The following is a 23,793-nucleotide window of genomic DNA, read 5'->3' on the forward strand; positions in this document are numbered from 1 at the left end:
GGACTCGGCTCTTTCACTGCAGTGGCCCGGTTCAATTCCTGGTGGGAGAACTAAGATCCTGCAAGCCCTGTGATGCAGCCAAAAAAAAAAAAAAAAAAAAATTAGGTCAATGATCTTCAGAAGTAAACAGTAAGGGAGATACTAGGGCCCCACTGCTATGCAGCACAATAATGATGATACATGTAAATTGATATCAAATTAAATTTGTTTTAAGTTTCATTTTATTATAACACTAATTTCTATTCACTGAAGTCTGAGCAAACGTGTACAGAAGTCAGTGTTGCTAATTTGGTGATACACATTATTTTTAAAAATTAAAAAGAATATTACTCTCAATACTTATCTTCCTGTGCCAAACTGAAGGGGATAAAACACCTACTAGAAGCTGAAAAGAAGAGAGGCAAAACATGTTGTCTACTTGAGTTTATTCTGTTCTTTAAAAAAAAAAAAAAAAAAAGAGGTTAGGGATGGAGGGGGAAATAACCCATAAACACTGTGAACAGGAACCAAGACTCCAAGACTTGGGCGTACTCCCCCTACCCTCAACCTCAGTTCTCCAAGAGACTCCCACCCACCCAATTTTTTTTTAAACAAGACACCCAAATCAGCAGCAAAGGTACCTGGGATAGTCACTGAGATTTTGAACACTGGGAATGGGAGGGAGAAAAGTCCAAAAAAATAGGAGTTGGGAAAAAAAGGGAAGGAATGAGGGAGAGGCTAGGCTCTGGAGGACGGAATTGGGCCATGAGAGGTGAAAGTGAGCCAGTACGGGGGTACCCCTCCTGACTGCTGCTGCCCACATTCCCCAGGACCCCAGAGAGCCCCATGGTTTGTTCTGCTGTCCATCCTCTATTCCCCAAAGGCCTCACAGGCCCAGCTCCAAGTCCTCTAGCTCCTCCTCCAACGCCCTCCTCCTCGCTAGCTTCTCCAGCTGCTCTTTGCTGGGCTGGCTGATTTCCCCAGCCTGGATCCGCTGCTGCAGCTCTTCCACCTGCCGAAGCTTCTTCTTTAGGTTCTTTATCTTCTTGGCCTTCTCAGCGGTGGCAGCTGAGTCAGGCTGGTCGGAGGCAGCTGCAGGCGCTGCCCGGGAGGCCTGTGGGGCACTGGGGACCTGGGCTGTCTCTCCCAGGGACACCTTCTCAAGAGTCCGGCTCAAGGCCTCCGCCTCCCCTTTCTCTTGCTGCTGCCGCCTCTTCTCCTTCCGCTTCAGGTTGCGTTTGGCTGTCTTGGAGAGGCCTGGTTCACCACCTTCCGGCCTGGATGGGGTGACCGGAGCAGTGGCCTCCGGGCTCAGGCCGGGAGGCAGTTCTGGTTTACTCTTGAAAAACTTCACATACTTGTTCTCATACCTGCGGGGAACAGTGTCAAAGAATCACTGACTTTTCGAGCCCTTTTCCTAACCTTGTAATTTATTTCACCCTTTTCACTTTCCTGCTTCCTTCCTCTGCCTCTGGTCCCTCCCCAACTTTCCTCTGCTCTGCAGGTTGTAGGATCCCTAGGTCCTAAAGCTCTGGATCTCTGAATGCTATTTACAGGTTCTGCTGAACAGAGGCCATAGCAACAGGACTTGTCAGTCACTTGGTTACTCATCCCTCACTCATCCCTGAATCCCAGCCCCCTCCTTCCCTTTCCTAGGATACTGGGATCAGGAAATTCTTCCCTGATCTCATAGGCACACATGTTCTTTCTTGCTGTAGGGACCCCACTAAATACTCCCTCCTCACGCCTAACCACGCACACTGGGACCTCCTCCTGGGGCACATAGCCTTCTTTCACCCTCCGCTGCTTTCGCCAGGTCCCGTCAGGTCGCTGTGTTGAAGCGATGTACTTGCCTGAAATGGGAGAATTAAATTGGAGAGTTACTCTTTCTAATTTTCAAATAGCCCCCAAGGTGAAAGAATGCATGAATGCACACAGCATCCCCCAGCACCTTCCACTAAATGCATCCATTAAGGCATTCTTTTCTCATATCAACCATCAATCCCACTCTCATTATTTACTGAGTGCCTATACACTGTATAATACACCATCCCTGCCCTCAGGGAGTTTCTACTTTTATAATCTAGTTGGCAAGACAGGGCAGGCATAGAGGAAGTTTAAAAAAAACAAAACAGCATGAGGACATCAAAGGACAGTACATGAATAAGAGGCTAAAAAGGGCAAAAACAAGAATCATAGGAAGGAGAAATGACCAGGGATGTAGAAAAGGGGAAGTTTTATTAAGGTGGATGGTGAAAAATAGGTCAACTTTCAGGAATCCATACTGTAGATATAAAAGCACCAGTACACAGGCTATATGTAAAGATGTTTGCATTATAATAATGTTGCTGCATTATTTAAATTGGCAAAAAGCTGAAAGCAACTTGAATGACCATCAATAGATGAGTGACTAAATAGACGTGGGTCATCCACATGATGGAACACCGTGCCGTTATGAAAAAGAATGTTAGATACAGATGTACTGACCTTGAATGGTATTCATGATATACTAAGTGAAAAAGCAAGTTGCAGAATAATGTGTAAAGATCCTTAAACTTTTTTCAGAATCCCCCATACGCTCTTATTTTGTAATATTATGCATTTCACTGTGCAATCTTTTTTAAAAAAATCACATCCGTTAATCTCATCAGAAAACCCTTTACTGAAAAGCTGTCACGTTTCCAGTGGCAGTTACAAGTTTTCCAAAATTCTAATTTCCACTTGAAGGCTTGAATCTTATCCCTGGCAACAAACACTGAGAGTTGTTTTCCTTGAAATGACAGGCTCACTTCTTTCATTTTTCAGGAAAATGCCTATCAGGTACTCAGGTCTGAATTACTATAGTTTGTCAGTGGTTCCTTCAAGGAAAAATAGAGTTCCATGAAAAGGAAGCTTGTTTAGCTTACAACTCCAACAACTGCGCCAGTGCTTTTCCTTGAGACACCACTTCAGTGTGCAGCAGTGTTTCATGCTTACTTCCCATTTAATTCACAGAGAACTCTAAAAAGATGTTTAATTTTCAGTTATAAGATGAGTAAGTTCTGGGGGTATAAGGTACAGCATGGTGACTATCGTCAGCAAAACTGAACTGTACACTTGAAAGTTGCTATGAGAGTAGAGTTTCAGTGTTCTCACCATAAATCAATGAAAAGGTAATTATGTGAGGTAAAGGATGTGTTAACTAACCTTATTGTGGTAAACCTTTCGCAATATATATGTGTATCAAATCATCACCTTGTACACCTATAACATTGTACACAATGTTAAATGTCAGTCATATCTCAATAAACCTGGAAAAATAGATAAAAAGATGTGTATTAAAGAGCCAGGGTTTAATAAAATTAATAATTTTTATTGCATCATCAAGGATACTCTTAAGTGAAACTGGCATTATTTACTGCAAGCATGTGGCAGTGAAGAACACAATGACCAGTACGGTTTGGCGCCACCACCTTGATTAACGCTAAGAGGCCAGCAGTTTTACCCACCATTGCTTTTGTACCCTCAGTGCAAATGTCAACCCAGTAAAAGGGCAAATAACATCTCAGTATATTATCAAAATAGTTATGCTTGCAGACCTCCTGATAGGGTCTTAGGGAATCCCCAAGGGTCCTGGACAACATTTTGAGAACTGCTGGTGTAGAGGGTGCTCCCATTCCTTTTGGGGCAAGGAGCAGCACTTAGAGGTCCAGACAGTTTGTGTATAGGGGCAAAGAGAAACGTGTGGAAGGACACATACCAAGATACCAAGACTTTAATGCTGATTACCTTAAGAGGGATAACCTGGAAGAAGAGGTGGTAGAAACCATTAAGCTTTAATAACATATTCCTAAAAAAAACACACATATATATTTATATCTTGTGTTAGTCTTGTTTTTCTTTTTTTTAGTATAACTTTTTTTAGTATAATTTGTTAAAAAAAAAGGAAAAAGAAGAAAATAAAAAAGATTAACAAAATAAAAAGTCCAGTCCAGAGCCTCCCACGGGGATTATACATTGTTACATGAATTGGGTTTTTGTTCAAAAGGCAAATATCATTAATAAATTAAAACTAAAACAAAAAATGTTAAAGAAAATGGGTAAGATTTGACAGGTAGAGGGGATGGGAGAGAGAACAAATATGCGCCAAGAAAGGCTTGGATGTGGGGATGGCCTGAGTATGTAAAGAACAGAAAACAGAGGAGCCCAGGAGAACCAGACAGTTCATGATGGGGAATAACATGAAGCTAGGTTGAAAATTTAAAATGGGGCCAGACCGTAGAACGCCTTAAAAACAAGGTCAAGGAATTTGGAATTTATCTGGTGAATAAAAGAGGGCCACTGAGAATATTGTTTGCTGAGCTGCAACAGTTTCGAGACAAGAGTAAAAATTCAAGAATGAAAAAACAGGGACTTCCCTGGTGGCCCAGTGGTTAAAAATCCACCTGCCAATGCAGGGGACATGGGTTTGAGCCCTGGTCCAGGATGATCCCACATGCCGTGGAGCAACTAAGCCCGTGCACCACAACTACTGAAGCCCGTCCACCTAGGGCCCGTGCTCTGCAACAAGAGAAGCCACCACAATGCGAAGCCCGTGCGCTGCAATGAAGAGTAGCTCCCGCTCACCGCAACTAGAGAAAGCCCGCGCACAGCAACAAAGACCCAATGCAGCCAAAAAGAAATAAATAAGTAAATTTTTTTAAAAGTCATCTTTCAAAAAAACGACTGCAATAATCCTGGCATGAGAGACAGAACTGACTGAGAATGAAAAGGAAGAGAATGATGCCAGCCACGTTACCAAAGGATCAACCTCTCTTGGTAATTCACTGACTGGGGGAAGCGTAAAGAGGTTAAAGCCAAAGACACTTCAACACACTTCGTTTTAGCAATGCCAATCTTGAAAATTTAGCATAAGGAAATAATTCGAACAGGAAAAAACGAAAACAGAAAAAAGAAGAATGGGACAGTAATCATGTGAAAACTATGGCATTATTTATAAATAGCTAAAAATTAAAAACAAACCACATCCAGTTATACAGGAGTGGTTTATAATATAGCCATTAAAAATGACCAAAAAATTTTAATCATTAATATGATATAACGGAATATAAAACATAAAGTTAGGTCTTCCCTGGTGGTGCAGTGGTTGAGAGTCTGCCTGCCGATGCAGGGGACACGGGTTCGTGCCCCGGTCCGGGAAGATCCCACATGCCGCGTAGCGACTGGGCCCGTGAGCCATGGCCGCTGGGCCTGCGCGTCCGGAGCCTGTGCTCCGCAAAGGGAGGGGCCACAATGGTGAGAGGCCCACGTACCGCAAAAAAAACAAAAACATAAAGTTATATACACTATGATTTATTATTAAATGTTATGCATATTCATAAGTTTAGAAAAGAAGATGCAATACGAAAAGTTATGTTGGTGATTGGCTTATAAATAACTTTTCCTTTTAAAAATTCCAATTAATGTTGTTGCTATATTGTAGGTTTTTAAAAATCTCATTTTGGGTTTCAAATCCAAGCGGCTTTGGAGACACAAAGGAGAGTGAAATTACTTTTGACCAGGTAAAGTAAAAATTTTATGGAGGACAAAGCATCTTTGTGATCTTTGGAAGATGAGCAGGATTTAGACAGGTGGACGTTGGGGTGTGGTTATGAGGAAAGATGAGAAAGGGAAGTATTTCAGGCTTATAGGACAACATAAACAAAGGGACAAATCAGACTAGTCATTCCCCTACTTAAAATTCTTCCTGGATTCCTGTTGCCCTCAGGGTATTTACATGGAAGATGGAACCACACACAAAGGCCTTCTTGACCCAGCTCTTGCTAGTCTCCAGCCTCTTCACACCCAGTCATTCACACTCTCTGCTCCAGACACTGAAATAGTCACAAATCTCACCTGTGTCTTTATTCTCTACGCCTTTTTGCTTTTAAAACAATCTTCCTTTGGCTTGGAATAGACTTTTCTTGATTCTTATCTTAGTTAACGCCTATTGGTCTTTAAAGGTCCAGTTCAAGTATGAACTCCTCAGTGAAGTCCTTCCTGACCTCACCAACCCAAACCAGTTTAGAAGTTGACCTTTGTGCACCCACAGCACCTGGTGTGGCCTTTTACCATGATCTAATGTTTAAAATAATTGTTTGCTTGCTTAAGAGCAGAAACTTTGCCTTTGATCTTTGAAGCAAAGGGCCTGGTCCATGAAAGACTGTAATTAATTCAAATTAATGAATAAATAAAGTTAAGCATCATATTAGGGAATAGCAAGAATCCAGTATGTTCTGGCAAAAAGCATATGTAATGGAAAAAGAGACTAGAGGTAAATTAGTCAGAATATGAAAGGTATCCAATCTCCTCTTGAGTTTGGACTCAAGCTTCAGAAGGTGGGAGAACACTGAAGGCCATTAAGAGAGTGCATATGATCTGCACAAAGCATTGCTTTAAGAAGATTAACCTGAAAAATGTGTAACATAAACTAAAGGTAGAAAAAAATGAAAGCAATAGCTGCAATGTGAGAAGACTTGATTTAAATGGTCTCTATAAGTGTTGAAAAGAAAATGAAAGAGAAATTCATTATGAAGAATAAGTAGTCAGGATCTGAAGATTTGAATGAGAGAGAGGAAATCATTGTGCTACAGTGGATTTAATCTGGTGCTTTTCACGTTTTCTCTTATTTTTCACAACATCCCTGTGGGCATGTAGTGCGTATAGTAATAACATTATTCACACATGGATTTTAAATGTTTATTGAGTACTTGCTGCTGTGGCAGGCAATGTAACAGGAGCTAGGGATACAACAATGAATGAATAAAGCAAGCAAGGGTCTTGCCTTCTTGGAGCATGCATTCTAATTAAAAAGAAAGGTAGACCAAAAAAAAAAAAAAAGAAAGAAAGAAAGGCAGGGCTTCCTTGGTGGCGCAGTGGTTAAGAATCTGCCTGCCAATTCAGGGGACACAGGTTCGAGCCCTGGTCCGGGAAGATCCCACATGCCGCAGAGCAACTAAGCCCGTGCGCCACAACTACTGAGCCTGCGCTCTAGAGCCTGCGAGCCACAGCTATGGAGCCTGCGAGCCACAACTACTGAGGCCCACGTGAAACAACTACTGAAGCCTGTGCCTAGAGCCTGTGCTCTGTAACAAGAGAAGCCACCGCAATGAGAAGCCTACGGACCACAACGAAGAGTAACCCCCGCTCGCCACAACTAGAGAAAGTCCATGCACAGCAAGGAAGACCCAACGCAGCCAAAAATAAATAAAATTTAAAAAAAAAAAAAAGAGTCCATAGGAGAAGACAATTTTGTGAAAGTAACTAATTCAATTCTAGACAGGCAGTGTTTTTACATGGAATTAAGGAGAAAGGGACAATGCTAGAAACATACATTTAAGTATACTGCAGAGATTATAGTTGAAGCCTTAAGACTAGTAAAGATGGCAAAGGCATGGATGGACCTAGATCCTTTCATACAGAGTAAAGTAAGTCACAAAGAAAAACAAGTACCATATATTAACACATATATGTGGAATCTAGAAAAACGGTATAGATGATCTTATCTGTAAAGCAGAAATAGAGACAGAGACGGAGAGAACAAACGTATGGAAAACAAGGGAGAAAGGGCAGGGTGCGTGGGATGAACTGGGAGATTGGGATTGACATATATACAATACTATGTATAAAATAGATGACTAATGAGAATCTACTGTATAGCACAGGGAACTCTACTCGGTGCTCTGTGGTGACCTAAATGGGAAGGAAATCCAAAAAAGAGGGGATATATGTATACATATGGCTGATTAACTTAGCTGTACAGCAGAAACTGACACAGCAATGCAAAGCAAATACACTCCAATAAAAAAATTAAATAATAAAACACAGCAAAAAAAAGAAAAAGAAAAAGATGGAGTGTGAGAAAAGATAGGGCAGAAGCTTCTTGAATGGCCATCCTAACTGGAAGCCCTCAGAGATACAAATAGCCCATTATCACAAAGGAATACCTATTTTATGTTATCTTGGTTTCAGTCTCTGGCCTTGATGGTATCCAAAGGTACAGTCAAAAAGAGGGGAGAGGTTTGCTGATTCCTAACCCTAGAAATAAAAACCATGGGCAGAATACCATGATTTTCAGTAGCATCTTTGAGAGAACCAGAAACTAGAGGTTAGAGACTGCTACTATAAGAACTTTGTAAGCTTTGTTATTTCCCCACATCTGCTATTTTGTAATCCTCAATCTATTTCCTTAAACTGAAAAGGGCTTTGTTTTCAGGGGTGGCAGGAAGACAGTGAAGAGACAACACAGCAAGGCTTGAAAGAACTCCAAGGGGTTAGGTGGAAGTGACTCTTAAAGGTGTGCTGAATCCCTGGAGCCTGTTTCAAAGTTAAGAAAGGAGATCTGGGTCACAGATCTGAGCCTGAGGATGACCTGAGGGCCAACAATTATAAGACTTAGATGTGGTTTCTTTTTTTTCTTTTTTTTTTTTATTAGTCATCCAGACATGGTTTCTAACATAGAGAAAATATTAAAAAGAAGATCCAATCTGGAGGAATGACCCTGGAAAAACGGTCATGATTATTTTCCTCAAAGAAGAAAAGGTGTCAGCAACACTAGGAAATAATCCTTAGAAAAAAAGGACCAGGACAGTACTACTCCATGGAGACCAAAAGAGTTTGAAGTAACGGCAGGTGATTAACAGTATTAAATATTACAGAGAGATTAAGGAAAAGCAGAACTGAGTAGGAAAAGGTTATTGATTTTGGAAATGTGGAAATCCCTAATTATGTTCAAGAATACAGCCTCAGACAAGCAGAGTGGTCAGAAGCCAGACTGCAGTGAAGCGCAATGAATGTTCATTGAAAGCCTCCTATGAGAAAAGTACTGTATGAAGTGCTACAGGGATTATCGAGATCAGTAAAATGGCCCCTACTTTCAAGAAATTTACAGTTTAAGTAAGGAAAAAGGTGGGCAAGTTAGGCAAACAAAGAATAAGACAAAAGTATAAATGTCTTAGGTATCCCTAAGAGACAATGACACATAACTAATAGGAGATTTCAAGAGAATAAATAACCACACCCCATTTGATGGGGGAAGGTGACAGGAAATTAGGAAAATCTCAGGGACTTGACCTCAAAGAGTAGGAAGCAGTAGTAATAATAACAACAGTAAATCAGTGGCTGATATTTTTGCAGGCAGAGAAAGGAAGGGAAAGGGCATTCTAAGAGGAATAACAACAAGCAAAATGATGGCAGTGTAAAACTCACAGTATGTTAAGAACAATTAGGAAAGAATGTTTATTAATGAGTGGGTACTTTACACCAGGAACTTTACATACACTACCTGACTGAATCTAGACAATAGGTAGATTATTATGATCTACAGCTGAGGAAACAGCCTTCAAGAGGTTGAAGATATGTCCAAGATCACAAAGGCAGCATGTAGCTGCAGTCTGAACTCAGTCCTGACGCCAAAGCTTACATACCAGAACATTCTTATTCCACCTGTTTTATACTATACTGCCCAGTTTCACTAGAGGGTTTAGGCAGCGATATAGTATGTGATGATACTGTATTGAAAAGTGGTTTGTGCTCATATTAGAGAGGAGTATCTTAAATGTAAAAGTGAATGGTCCATATGTAAATTTGAGAGTCAATTCCAAAAAGATAACAGCAGCTACCCCTTATTGAGTGCTTGCTTCATGACAAGGATAGTACTCAGTGTTTGTGTGTGTGTGTGTGTGTATGTGTATGTATATATATATATATATATAATTTTTCTTTTTTAAGATTTTTTGGACATGGACCATTTTTAAAGTCTTCATTGAATTTGTTACAATATTGCTTCCGTTTTATGTTTTGGTTTTTTGGCTGCGAGCCATGTAGGATCTTAGCTCCCTGACCAGGGATTGAACCCGCATCCCCTGCATTGGAAGACAAAGTCTTAACCACTGGACTGCCAGGGAAGTCCCTGTTTATATATATTATTTCATTTTCACAACTCCATGAAGGATTATTCGTTTCACAGATGATGAGAAATTTAATAATTTGCCCAAAGTTACAATGTCAGTAAACTGCAGTAGAATTCGAATCCAGGCTGTGGGTTCCAAAGGCTGTGCTTTTTACACCACTATTGTGTATTGTGTTATAAGTGAAGAAGAATACCAGAAAGTTCAACCTCACTAGTAATCAAAGGAAATACAAATTAAAACAATAAAATATCATTTTTACCTATCAAAGCAGTAGAATTTTTAAAGATCAGAATACCAGTGTAGTCCAAGAAGTGATGAAACCAGTATATTCATATCCTGTCAATGGTAAAACCCTTCAGAAAACAATGTGGGGGCTTCCCTGGTGGCGCAGTGGTTGAGAGTCCGCCTGCCGATGCAGGGGACACGGGTTCGTGCCCCGCTCCGGGAAGATCCCACATGCCGCAGAACGGCTGGGCCCGTGAGCCATGGCCGCTGGGCCTGCGCGTCTGAAGCCTGTGCTCCGCAACGGGAGAGGCCCGTGTACCGCAAAAAAAAAAAGAAAGAAAGAAAGAAAGCAATCTGGCTAACTAAGAGAGAGAGTATAAGGTAGTCCTAACATAGAGCAGCATTTCCTAAATATTGTTATGTAATAAAACACTACTTCTGTAGTGTTGTAGATATTGTAACACTACTTCTGTAAGGTTACCCCCAAAAATTGTTAAATAAGTTTGAGAAATTCTGGGTTAAACATAGGAAAAAACTTTTTTTGTTCTTATCAGCAAGACTTAAATGAGTTATGTTCTCGTTCATGTGAATATTCCAATGGAAATGTGGTTTACAGTGTTTCCCAAATTTATTTGACCACAGGAAGCTTATTTTTATTTTAGTTTTTTATTTTACAGCACATCTCACAGGACTACTAAGTGTTCTGAGAATCATACTTGGGGAAGTACAGCCATTCGGTATGATCCAAATTATGTTAAATAGATATGCTATATATATGCAGAGAAAGAAAAACTAAAAGGAAATGTAATTGTAGTTATCTTTGGGCTCTGCAATTACCAAATATGCATGGGACTTATATTTTATACTAGTTATGAAAATATTTTCCAAGTTTTCTACAATCAATATAAATTAATTTTATAATTACTTAAAAATAAATAAAAGTTTGTATCCTCCAATCCAGTAATTCGACTTTTGAGAAATCTGTCCTAACAAAATAACCCTAGGGCTTCTCTGGTGGCGCAGCGGTTGAGAGTCCGCCTGACAATGCAGGGTACACGGGTTCGAGTCCTGGTCTGGGAAGCTCCCACATGCCGCGGAGCAACTAAGCCCATGAGCCACAACTACTGAGCCTGTGCTCTGAAGCCCGCAAGCCACAACTACTGAGCCCATGTGCCGCAACTACTGAAGCCCGCATCCCTGGAGCCTGTGCTCCGCAACAACAGAAGCCACTACAGTGAGAGGCTCACGCACCACAACAAAGAGTAGCCCCCACTTGCTGCAACTAGGGAAAGCCCGCGCAAAGCAACGAAGACCCAATGCAGCCAAAAATTAATTAATTAATTAATTTTTAAAAAAGAGAAAATAACCCTAAATGCAGACAAAAATTTATGTACAAAAATATTCACAGAGTTCTTATAACAAAAATTCTGGAAACAATCTAGAAGTCTAATAACAGAAGAAAGATAAGAGAGGGTGTATGCCCAAATAATAAAACACTCTGCCAGTATTTTAAAAGATGTTTTCAAAGAGTTTTTAATAGCAAAGAAGAATACTTATGTCGTGAGGTTAAACGAAAAGGCAACACATAAAAATGTAAATACCGTCTGATTAAAAAATGTTTTAAAAATGCACAGAAAAATAGAGATCAAAAGGGTATATGCCAAATTGAACAGTGGACAAATTATATTGAACAAAAATTAAATAATTAAATTTGTACTTAAGGAGCAGTAATCTGGTAACAGTGTGTCAAATGAACTGAAACAGAGAGAGACAGAGGTAGGACAACTGTTTAGGAGGTCACAGCAATATTTGCAGGATAAAGGAAACTAGAATTTTATCAGGCACTTAGATTGACTCAAGTACTCTGCTTGATACTTTACACATGTAATCTATTCTAATCCATAATCTTTATAACAGTAATAATTGCAGAACCATTTCTTGGGTACTTTCTATGTGCTAGACATGTACATTATTTCATTTAAATTTTAATTCTCACAATAATCCTATGTTGTAGGAGTTATTATTCCTATTTCATTGATGAGAAAACTAAAACTTGGATTCCCTAGGCTTAAAATTCCCAGGCCATGTAGCTAACAAGCATTGAAGATGGGATAAGGGTAACAACAGCAGAAACAGAAAATGATACTTTGACAATTGGAGGGTGGGGGGTAGAAGAGGGAGTAAAAGACAATGCAAAAACAACACCCCAGTTCATTTTGTTAATAACAACAAAAACACCTAGTGCTCTGATCTTGGTTTCCCACACCATTCTTAAGTAAAAGGAACAAGGGCTCCTTAGAGAAATAGCTGATTCTAGGACTGGGCCAGGAAATATGCAAGATGAGCCTGGAGCAGCTTCTAGTGCCAGAAAGTAAGAAAGAGCTAACAAAACAAAACAAACAAACAAAAAAAACCTACACTGATGGGGATATGTCAAAGGGACACAGGGCCAACTAAAAGAGCTCCCAATGTTCAAAGCTGAAACATTTGAGCAATAAAATAAATAACCCGAAGTTCATATTGATACACATAACTGACTGAATAAATAAATGGCAGAAAAAATAAATAAATGGCAGAGAAGAGACAAATCTGTGCAAAAGAATTTCAAATGATGTGTATAAATACTCCATCCTTAAAGAAGGTAGCATAACTCCCCACTCTTTAAGTGTGGGCTGTGAATAGTGACTTTCTTAAGAGTACAAAATGGAAAGGAGAAGGGGAAAAAAGTAACTTTACAGTGGAGAAACTTTACAAACACTACCTCAGGCAGGAGATCATGGTAAATATCAAGAGTAAAACAATCTTTGTGATACTATGTATCCTCAATACGATATGATGAAAACCTCACTTTACTTCTATGGTCCTCCCTTAAAAAACACATAACCCCAGTCTAATCATGAGACAAACATCAAATTCCAATAGAGGGGCATCCTACAAAAATAACTGACCAATACTCCTCAAAACTGTTAAAGTCATCCAAAACAAGGAAAGTCTGAGAAATTGTCACAGCCAATAGGAGTTTAAGGAGACATGAGAACTAAACGTAATATGGGATCCTGGAACAGAAAAAAAATTAGGTAAAAACTAAGGAAATCTTAATAATGTATGGACCTTAGTTAATAACAATGTATGAATATCGGTTCATTAATTGCAATAACGATACCATACTAATGTAAGATGTTAATAACAGGGGAAACTGAGTTTAAGGTATATGGGAACTGTATAATTTTCTCAATTTTTCTATAAATCTAAAACTGTTCTAAAAAGTAAAGTCTATTTAAAATAAAGAAAGAGAGAAATGATGCAATAAGCTGATCTTGGGTTGGCTAGAACAATGGTGCCTTTAACAGAAATAAGGAAGGAAAAACTGATATCAATTATGGTCAGACTGGATTTAAGGTGTGACAGTATATCCAAGAATGAAAGCTACTCACCAAACAATTAGAACTGACAACTCAGGAGAGAGGCTAGTGCTAGAAAGAAACCATTTTGAAGAGTTAAGGAACAGGGAATTCCCGGCAGTCCAGTCCTTAGGATTCGGTGCTTTCACTGCTGTGGCCCAGGTTCAATCCCTGGTCAGGGAACTAAGATCCTGAAAGCCGCAAGGCCAGAAAAAAAAAGTTAAGGAACAAGTAAGCAGTGAGGAAATGGAAATAGTATGTGTGGACCTGATATTCAAGAAATCAGGCTATGAAGAGGAAAGAAACAGAAATAACAGACCTTGATTTCTCAATGAAACAGAAAATGAGGCCATCTGCCACAAGAAGGGGAATTAAAAGGGAAAGTCACCGAGAGCTGAGAAAGGTAAGGGAAATAGCCATGGTAGAATGTAAGTAAACCAACAAAGAAGAATTGGAAAAAAGCTGTGATCTTGGCAGAAGTTAACATTAAGTTATATTATACTGAATGTGCTACTGTCTGTGCCTTTTCTCTAGCCATGTGCTGTGGCCTAGAAGCTGAAGCCAAGAAAACAGTTGATGGGTATGATTCAAGATAAGAGAAGTGCTTGCTTAGTATTGAAGATCAAAATGAATGAGGAAAGCAATGAGGATAGTGACTGTTCACAGAGGTCTAGCAGGGTAGCATCAAAAGTAGTCATGAAGGGCTTCCCTGGTGGCGCAGTGGTTGAGAGTCCACCTGCCGATGCAGGGGACACGGGTTCATGCCCCGGTCCGGGAAGATCTCACATGCCGCGGAGTGGCTGGCCCCGTGAGCCATGGCCGCTGAGCCTGCGCGTCCGAAGCCTGTGCTCCGCAACGGGAGAGACCACAACAGTGAGAGGCCCGCGAACCGCAAAAAAAAACAAACAAAAAAGTAGTCATGAAGATACTGGTAGACTCAATGAAATGGGAAAGGTCAAGGACCAGAGAACCTAAGGAGGGCAAAAAGCTGATTCTATGGGCATGTGGAAGTAAAAAAGGTGACTGGGTAAGGAAGCTAAAATAAGTGATGGGGAACACCTGAAGGGGGAAGCAGTGTCATAGGTGATGTCCTATGTGGTAGGATATGTAGTAGGTCCAGGTTGTAGTGATTCTAATGTGTGGCTGGTTTGAAAATTCAAAGGAAAGTTAATGGTCTCATGCTGAGGAACTATACAATAAGAGTATTCCAAAGATGCTGAAGACACTGAGAATGAGTGAAGACACTGAGAAACAGAATAAAAGAAAAGAAAAAAGAAAAAGATATGCTACATCAGGGTCCTTGTGGGCAGTGAATGGGCAGGTTTTAGAGAAAATGCTATAATTGCATGGCAGTACCTTCCATGAGACTTACAGTGACAGTGGTAGATCAATGATCTGGAAATAGTAAGAGAAAGCAAAAAAGCAGTGTGATTCCTTCTCTTCCACACAGTCCCAGAGAACAGAAGATACCTCTTGGTGGGAGGGTAGGGTGAGATGTGATATCTGGATGTCCGTTAAATCAGGTTAAAGAAAACGATTAAGAATAAAGAGAAGTGTACTGGACAACGAGTATCCAAAGCACACATTAAAAGAAGCAAACTGAAGAAGTACCTACTATGTAGAGAGCAAGAGAAGAGGTTGTACCACTTTGAAAGGTGAGGCTGCAGAGAAGTAGCAGAGACTTAGGTTGTCATTAGATACCATAGGAGGGGTGGGTTGAGATGTAAGTAACATGGAGAACAAGCAAAGCAAGAGGCATAAAAGGTACATTTTAAAACAGACCGCATGTACCAAAGCACACACACACTGTCACTTCTACAGAATACACATACACAATGAGGGCTACAAAAAACAGTAATACTTTGCCTTGCACAGCGTTTTATAAATTGCTTTCACATATACTATCTTATTTGACTGTCACTGGGTAGATATGCACATTTTTCTGAAGGTGGGGAAATTAGGATGGGCTACAGCCAAAATGAAAATCTTGATTTTCAGTTTTCAACACATAAACCTCACATACACAACAGATATTTCAGCATCTCAATCAGCCAGGTTGGAAAATCTTCTCTGATCAGAAGGCACAGTGGGCTCTGTAAACTTGTCACACGGCTTGAGAGGCCACTAGACACCTTCTTGTTCACCTTCTACCACCTTAGATCCCTCAACTCCCATCACCATCGCCAGAGAAGGTACAGAAGGGTGATGCCATCAAGGAGAAAACTCTAGCTGAAAGTTGTATTAGGTCCCTCTTCCCTTCACACCTCTGTACCTCAGTGACCCAACAATGAAAATAAGGGAGAGTGGAAAAAAGAACTATGTAGCAATGAGGAGGTCTCCAACAAATACAGCTTCAAGAAAAAGAATTTAAACGGGGCTAGGGTAGGGCAGAAAGCAGGTACACTGAGAGATGGGGGAGGGGAAGAGGGGGAGAGCAGGAATTGGAGGGAACTGAGAGTGTAGGAGCCCCCAAGCCTGAAAAACCCAAAAGAAATATGGCAGCTCCAACTTCTGGACGAAAGCTAAGGGCCCGTGAGGGTCCTGGAGCAAGGTCCAGCATTGAAGGACCCCACGGTTTGGGTGACCGGAAGCGGAGACCCCCCCAAACACGAGACCAGAAGGGGGCGCAGGTGACACCCCGTAGGAGAGAATGAATGGGGAAGGCGGTCCGGAGGGCGGGGCAAAGGAGGGGCCCCGGGATGGGCGGGGCACAGACCCCTTTCCAAGTCCGAACCCCTACCCCGAGAGCCCGGGGAGAAGCGGCTCCACATCTCCCGCACTCACCGCCGGTCTCATCAGTTACATAGGGAGTCGCCATCTTGAAAACGCAAACCACTTCCGGCGTGAGCGGGCTGGGGTCCCGCCCCCCTCCCCACCGGAAGTGGAGTCCTGATCGTAGCAAGCCACCATTTTAGTCTTAAAGGAAGAGTGCACCATTTCATGGACAGCAGTGAAGGAGGAGGAATGGGGTAGAAGCTGAAGACTCTAAAAAATAAGAGCCGTGGGCTCTTTTACTGCCACTGATAGCATTAGTGAGCGCCTGCTGCGTATACAGCAGTTCTCTGGGCGCCGAGAGAAGTTCCGAGGCACAGCCCCTCTCCTCAAGGCACTCTTCGACTGTCTAGGACCTGCGGGAGAAAAGGGGGCAAGGCCCACCTGCATCCAGAAAGGGCGGGGGGCGGCTAATAAATGAGGAAAAGAAGAATATTCAGGCCCTGGCCTTCATCCAGGTCCCAGAGCAGCTTGGAGACATAGGACGGGACTGGCAAACTCCGGGAACGCACTGGGGCGCACCAATGTTGGGGGCGAACGCAAGACCCCAACTAACCCTCTCTTAGAAGGTGGGGAGGTCGAAATCGCGTGCCGATTGCCCTTGGCCGCTCAGCTCAACCCTCTGGACGGAGACCCGAGAAAGGGGAGTGCAAGGCCGAAGGCGCTGCCGGTCGGTCACCTGTCCCCGCAGCCTCAGGGTTGCCGGCGGCTTCTACGGCTGAGGAGGCGCGGCGGGCCGGGCTGGGCGGGCAGCCCGGGCCTGGCCCTGCCCCTGGGGCGGCCCCAGGGACTCGGGCGGCGAAGTGACGACGGCCCAAGTCTGCTCTGGCCTTCGACCCGGGAGCCTCCTCGGGCTTCGCCCCAGGGTCAGAGGGCAAGGCGAAGGCTTCTGGGCGGACCCAGTCAGTATTCTAATTAACCTCATCCAAGTCTCTGGGCGATGGGGATCGATATCGGGGCAACGCGCCAACAATCTGAGCCGTACAGTCACTCCCTTTGCAGCCCTACCCTGCCCCGTGCCTCCCTATTCTTTAGAGGAACCCAAACGTTTTCCCTCCCCCGCTCTTTCAGCAGCTCTTGTTCCTTCTGGGCTAAGTCCTGCTAAACTCGTTTCCCTCACAGCTTGGGAGGGGCCGGCTGCAAGTTCCTCTCCTCAGGTGTCTGCCCTGCCCTCTTCCTTCCCCCCCCATGTTGCTTTTTCCTCATCAACCCATTTACCTTCCTCCAAATCCCCCACTTTGGCTTAGGTTAATGTCCAACAGAACCAGTTAGTGACCACCTCCAACACTAGGCTGCATGTCCCACTTAAAAAACAAACAAACAAAAAACAGAGCAATGGCTGACTAGGAACTTAGTAAAGCTTTGAAATGAAGCTTCAGAAGTTTTATGGGGTCACAGCTTGACTTCTCTTCCATACTCCACCTTCCTGAGTTCCACCAGAGGCCCAGCTCAGAAGATCTCAAAAAGACTCATTTAAAAACTGATTTGCATTCAATACACTGTCATTGCAAATGTTCTAACACTGCCATCCTTCATCCCTGCTCTTCTTTCACCAATTGTGCTTCAGCCCTGCTGGTCTAGTATCCTGTCCATAGCCTTGTTACTAAAGGTAAGAATGAGCTGAAGCATCTAAAAACTAGAGGGATGTGTTGGTACTGACTGTACTACCTGAGGAGTACTAGTGGGCTAATCAAAGGACCTTTCTGCAAGAAGCAATCCTAAAGTGGCCCCTGTTGACCACCTTACCCTAGGACCCCCACTATGCCTTCAGACATCCTGCCTCAGCTCTGGGGTTGACGGGAAGTGAAACTCAATTGTCTGCCTAGCAGATCTGCCTGGGACCCAGCCCTGAACCCCGGATGTGTCCCCCACCACCCTGAAGAGGAAGAGGGGAACGAAGAGGCTGGGGAGAACAAAGCTGTTGTTTTTTCCTTTCCCTTTGTTCATTGTGGTTTCTTTGTTTCTGATTTTTATGATGTGGTTGATTAAAGAAATGAGCACCTGGAACTGTAGGCATTAGACGCCTCCTCCTTAGATGTTTCTTGGCCTTTCTTCCTCCCACCCCCACCAATAACTGACTGCGGTATGATGGAGCACAGATCCGAAAGAAGATACAAGCCTGGAGTATGACCGATTCCAACTTATTGCTTATTAGAGAGATCACCTCATGCCCCACTTTGAAGTCTCAAAAAATGTCTTAAAAGGAGCATCTTTAACTTCATGTAGGAACATAGCTGAGGATGACAGACTGAAAAAACACAGGTCGTACATAGGGTGGTAGCACTGCAAGTGTTATTTGCAAGGAAAGCTGAGTGCCTTAAGGATTAGTATCATTCCAGGATTTCTAGATGAGGGGCTCAGGGGCAGAAAACTGATTGGAAGAAGAACTAGGGGACCTGTTCTTACTTATATTGTATGTTTGTTTAGGATGGCTTATACACATACCCACACAACCAAGCCACTGTTTGGTGCAGTCCTTAAGCTGGGCTATCTATGTCGTTGGCTGTCCTGCAGAACAAAGTACAGGACTTGGTGCGTAATAAACCTTCAAAAGTGCTTGGGGCTTCCCTGGTGGCACAGTGGTTAAAAATCCGCCTGCCAATGCAGGGGACACGGGTTCAAGCCCTGGTCCGGGAAGATCCCACATGCCGCAGAGCAACTAAGCCCGAGAGCCACAACTACTGAGCCCACGTGCTACAACTGAGCCCACGTGCCACAACTACTGAGCCCGCATGCCACAACTACTGAAGCCCCCATGCCTAGAGCCTGGCTCTGCAACAAGAGAAGCCCCGGCTCGCCACAACTAGAGAAAACCCACACACAGCAACCAAGACCCAATGCAGCCAAAAATAAATAAAATAAATTTTTAAATTAAAAAAAAAGTGCTTATGATTTAATGACTGAGGAGGTCATGTAGGAAGGGGAGATGAAGGATGGGGAGTGTCTTTGTCTTTTTAAGATTAGAGGGGAGACAGGAGCAGAGAGACAGGTCCTCTCCAACCGCTGCCTCATATCTCCAGTTCAGATGCAACAACGATACTCCAAACCCTATTACTCAGCAGCTATATTTCTGATAAAAATGGAGGATTCTCTTCCAACAAGTCTCAGAACAGTCAAGAACTGCTTAGACCCCTCTGTTTCCACTAGAGGGCCTCGTGTATTCATTCCTTCTCCTCTCCAACCTCCACCAAAAGTATGTATATATTACATTTGTGTTTGTATGTGTGTACACGTACAACATACACACAACACCCACATACACCCTTCCAATCAGAGCTCTCCCTCCCCCTCTCCACCACCAGGTGTATGAGGGAAGATTCCAGGAACTCAAGCCTTTGTTACTGTGCCCTACTTCAGTGAAGGGTAGGAGGCGGTTAGACAGAGTTGGGGCGGGGCCAGGGAGCAGGATGCCTGGGTCTTCAGTTCCTACCAGTAAGTCCCTAGGCCTCAGCCTCTCTCCCTTGCTCTACCAGCCTCACCACCATCCATGCTGCCCCAAGAGCCTTAACTACAAACAGATTCCAGACAGGAGAAGCTGAAAGGATCTCCTTTCACCCCGACTGTTGGCCAGGGCCTTCCACAGCACCTGCCAAGGCCAGCAGGTAAAGTGGGAGGGTTAGGGCATGGAGAAAGGGTGGATTCAGACCAGAATGCTCTTTTTTTTTTTTTTTTTTTGCGGTACGTGGGCCTCTCACTGCTGTGGCCTCTCCCGTTGCGGAGCACAGGCTCAGGACGCGCAGGCTCAGCGGCCATGGCTCACGGGCCCAGCTGCTCCGCGGCATGCGGGATCCTCCCGGACCGGGGCACGAACCCGCGTCCCCTGCATCGGCAGGCGGACCCTCAAACACTGCGCCACCAGGGAAGCCCCCAGACCAGAATGCTCTTTGCACCTGAATCACAACCCCAGACTTAAGGGAAGAATCTGAGTCTTGAGAGAAGGAGGTGTCCTTAGCCTGGGGAAAACAAATCTGAGGCACCTGGGGTTTGGGTTTAACGGAGGTGAGGAACCTGGAGGCAAAGATGGGCAGATTCTCTCAAGTAGTGTCAAGCAGCGTGGAGCCCATGGTGGCAGGGAGGTGTCTGGTCTTAGGATGTGCAGTCTGAAACTCTGGCCTTGCTCCTGCGGAGCCTCCTGAGTGTGAATTCAATCCATGGTGGATGGTTGGAAAGGAGCTGGGAAGGCCCCTGGTGGCAGCAATTAGGAGAGGGTAAGAAGTTGGTTGGGTGGGCAACAGCCAAGCTGTCTCATCAGCGGCCCCGCCCCCTACCTTGGCCTCCCAGGGTTGGGATGCGGGGAGAGGCTGTGAGTGATTGGAAAGACAGATACAGAGCTGTTACGGGGCGGGAAGATGAGCTGCGCAGGAATGTGGAGAAAGTGGCACAGACCAGAGCCCTGGAGATAATCGGGGGAGGGAGGAATCGGGTCTGGTGAACTAGAAGTTTCCAGAGTTAGGGGCGCCCGGCGCCGGGCGCGGGCGCCGGCGGGCGGGCCTTCTGGGGTGGGGGGCGGGCAGCTGTGTCGTCAGGAGCGGGGCGGCCCCGCGGCAGCCGCGTCTGCCTGGCCCGTCCCCTCCAGCCCAGCTCGGGCTCCAGCTCCCGCGCCGGCGCTCCAGCTCCGACAGCGCGCCCTCCGCAGGCAAGGTAGAGACCCCCGCGAGCCCCCTGCCGCCTCCCGCCCTCCCGCACCGGAGCAGGCCGGGGCGGGGGCCGCGGGAGGGGACGCCCCACGGGCTAGGGTAGGGCTGCTGGGCCGAGAAGGAGGAAGCGTGACAGCTGGAGCGGGTAGCTAGAAGGGTTTGCGCCAGGAGCGGGGGGCAGCGGGAGGACTGGCCCAGAACCCCGTAAGTAGTGTTTCCCGCAGACCTTGCCCTCCATCTGTCCCGATGATTCGGACAGATGCTGAAGCTGGCTCCTGGGGACCCGAGTCGGAGGAAAGTCCATTTTGGAACCTGCACAGCGCTGCACGGGTGGAGAAGGATTCTTGTTTGGCCTCCTGGTCCCCAACTTCCCACCCCTCTCCTTTCCACACCTGTCACCGGGAAGTTTCTGAAACTACCTGGGTCTGAATCCTACTTTTCACCTTTCAGTGGGGGAAATGAGCTTTACTGAGGAAGAAATGCAAATATTGCTGGGCATCTCCTCAACCTCTTAACCATATGAGCCCACATCCCCCAAGCGTGCCAACATCGTAACTTCCTCCTGTACTGCACAATGACACCCACCCACCCACACACACACACAAACACCACCCCGTTAATCAGGCAACACTACCATCTGCCATGTTTGTGGAGGCTTAACAACTATTAAGGCTTCAAGCCAAATGATTCCCTCTCAGGGGCCACTGACTGGTAGCAGGGATGGGCAGGAAGGAAGAGACCCTCCCTCAGTCTTCCGAAACAGGAGGAGGATGTAAGCCCTGGTGTGGTTAAGGGATTCAGAAGTCCAGGTAATCAGGTCTGGGCCCTCAAAAGGGAGTGCCTGCCCCTTGGGGATCCTTGCTGGGTCAGCCTGAGTGTTCTGGGGGCATAGCTGATTCTTGGGTAATGGTAAACCTACATGACTTGGAATGTGAGCAATGAGTGTTGATGTGAAAAAGGAAACTTTAAATGTTAGCACTGGCTTTGGAAATCATAGTTATCTCTCAGTTACCAGCAATTTTAGTATTTAATGTTTAAAATAAGATCTAGAAGACCAGAGACACTAAGATTTAATGGAATGGACTAAGGACACTATGTCTAGAGTCTGGGTGTGACCCTGAGAGAGTCGCTCTCTATCTGGGCCTCAGTTTCTTCCTCTGTAAAATAAGACAGTTTGTGCCTCCCAGCTCTGAGGACGTTCTAGGATTCTCTGCCTCCAAGTCAACTTCTTACTTTCTCACCCCAAGTTGGTAGGGGCAGGCAGGGAAACCAGAGGAAGGAGGGGAAGGGTGAGTCACAAATAGCTGGCGGTTGGGCAGCAGACCCCACCCTCCTAGCCCTAGCCTTGGTCTGGACTAGCCCAGGTTACAGCCTCAGGGCTGGGATGGAGCAGGACAAAATTGGACTTGTTCCAGATTTTTAAGGCCCTGCACAACTGAAAAAATCGCAGGAGCCTTTATGTCCAAGGTCCCAGCCCAGGAGTGTCCTTGGACCCTGATAGTCTAGTTTCTATAGCCACCTCCTCACCCTCCCAGAGGCAAAATGCAGGATCCTGATATTACATGCCTGTGCCTGAGACATGACACAAGTGGGAAGGTATACAACTTGGGGTTCACTGCTGCTGGGAGTCCCTAGAATTTATGCCATCCTGGGTCCAAGGCATCATTTTTCCTGATCTCCAGATATGTTTCTCTAGGTACCACCCTTGTATAATAATAATAATAATAATAATAATAATAATAATAATAATAGCTAATGTTTCCTGAGTTCTTTCTCTGTGCCATGCAGTTTGCTAAGTATATTGCATGTATTACCTTATTTAACCCCCCCATGGTGACTGATTTCTCCAGGTAACCATTTTACTGATAAGAAAACAGGTTCAGGGAGATGAAATAACTCACCCAAGAGCTAGAATTCTTTTTTTTTTTTTTTTTTGGCCACGCTGCGTGGCATGTGGAATCTTAGTTCCCTGACCAGTGATCGAACCCACACCCCTTGCATTGGAAGCGCAGAGTCTTAACCACTGGAACGCCAGGGAAGTCCCAAGAGCTAGAATTCTAATCCAAGCCTATCTAATTCAAAAGTCCTTTCTTTTAACTTCTCCTATATACTACATGTAAGACCGGGGGGGCTTGTGAAAAGACAGGCAAGAGAGAAGTATTCTGTCTTCTCTCCCGTTTGTCTCTTGTTTGCTCTCTCCCTGTCACTTTCTCTCTCAGATTCCATTTCCTAGAACCTTGGAGCCATCTAAGAATCCCCAGGGGTAATCAGAGAGGCTAATTAAGCCTTACAGACCCCATTAGCCATAAGACTATTATATATTCATTAGATCTGTTGGCAGGAGAAGTTAGATTATAGTCATTGAAAGGACCAGGTGGGTGGAGTCCTTTCTCCACAATATTAGTGTCTCAGAACTCCCTTCTAAGTGTTCCCAGAGAGCCTCCAGAACAGGAATGCTATACATGGAGGTGAGTGGCAGAGATGTCCCAAGGGCAGAGGTTACAGAGAAGTTTCTTGCACCATCAGAAAAAAAATTCTAGTAGACCCTAACTGCCTCCTTAAGCCTGCCCCAACCACCCTAAATAAGTGGGCGGAGGGGAGACAGAAGGTCAGGGCCTTGGATGGAGTACCACAATAAGTGCTTTTTAGCATCATTCATTCATTTAACAAATATTAATTTAGCACCTACTATACGTGCCCCACATTGTCTCATGTTCCCCTCACTGTCCAGATGGATACTCTGGCATCCCATTTAACCACGCTTGGATTAAGAGTCCCCACATATGACTCCCTAGCTTCATACAACTATTTGTACAACCAATATGGAGCACTTATAACATGATGGGCATT

The 23,793-nt window shown here is 44.3% G+C and overlaps 1 protein-coding gene across 1 annotated transcript; it reads right to left on the minus strand.

Annotated features, from left to right (window-relative positions):
- Positions 1-203: 203 nt before the first annotated feature.
- Positions 204-16,305, minus strand: PYM1 (PYM homolog 1, exon junction complex associated factor; the record flags this gene model as incomplete). Its single annotated transcript, XM_082850447.1, has 3 exons — positions 204-1,349; positions 1,739-1,832; positions 16,275-16,305. 3 exons carry the CDS (start codon positions 16,303-16,305, stop codon positions 866-868), a joined length of 609 nt encoding a protein of 202 aa, XP_082706573.1. The 3' UTR covers positions 204-865.
- Positions 16,306-23,793: the final 7,488 nt, after the last annotated feature.

The sequence above is a fragment of the Leucopleurus acutus genome, assembly GCF_964270905.1.
Source record: "Leucopleurus acutus genome assembly, chromosome: 11".
Classification (NCBI taxonomy): domain Eukaryota; kingdom Metazoa; phylum Chordata; class Mammalia; order Artiodactyla; family Delphinidae; genus Leucopleurus; species Leucopleurus acutus.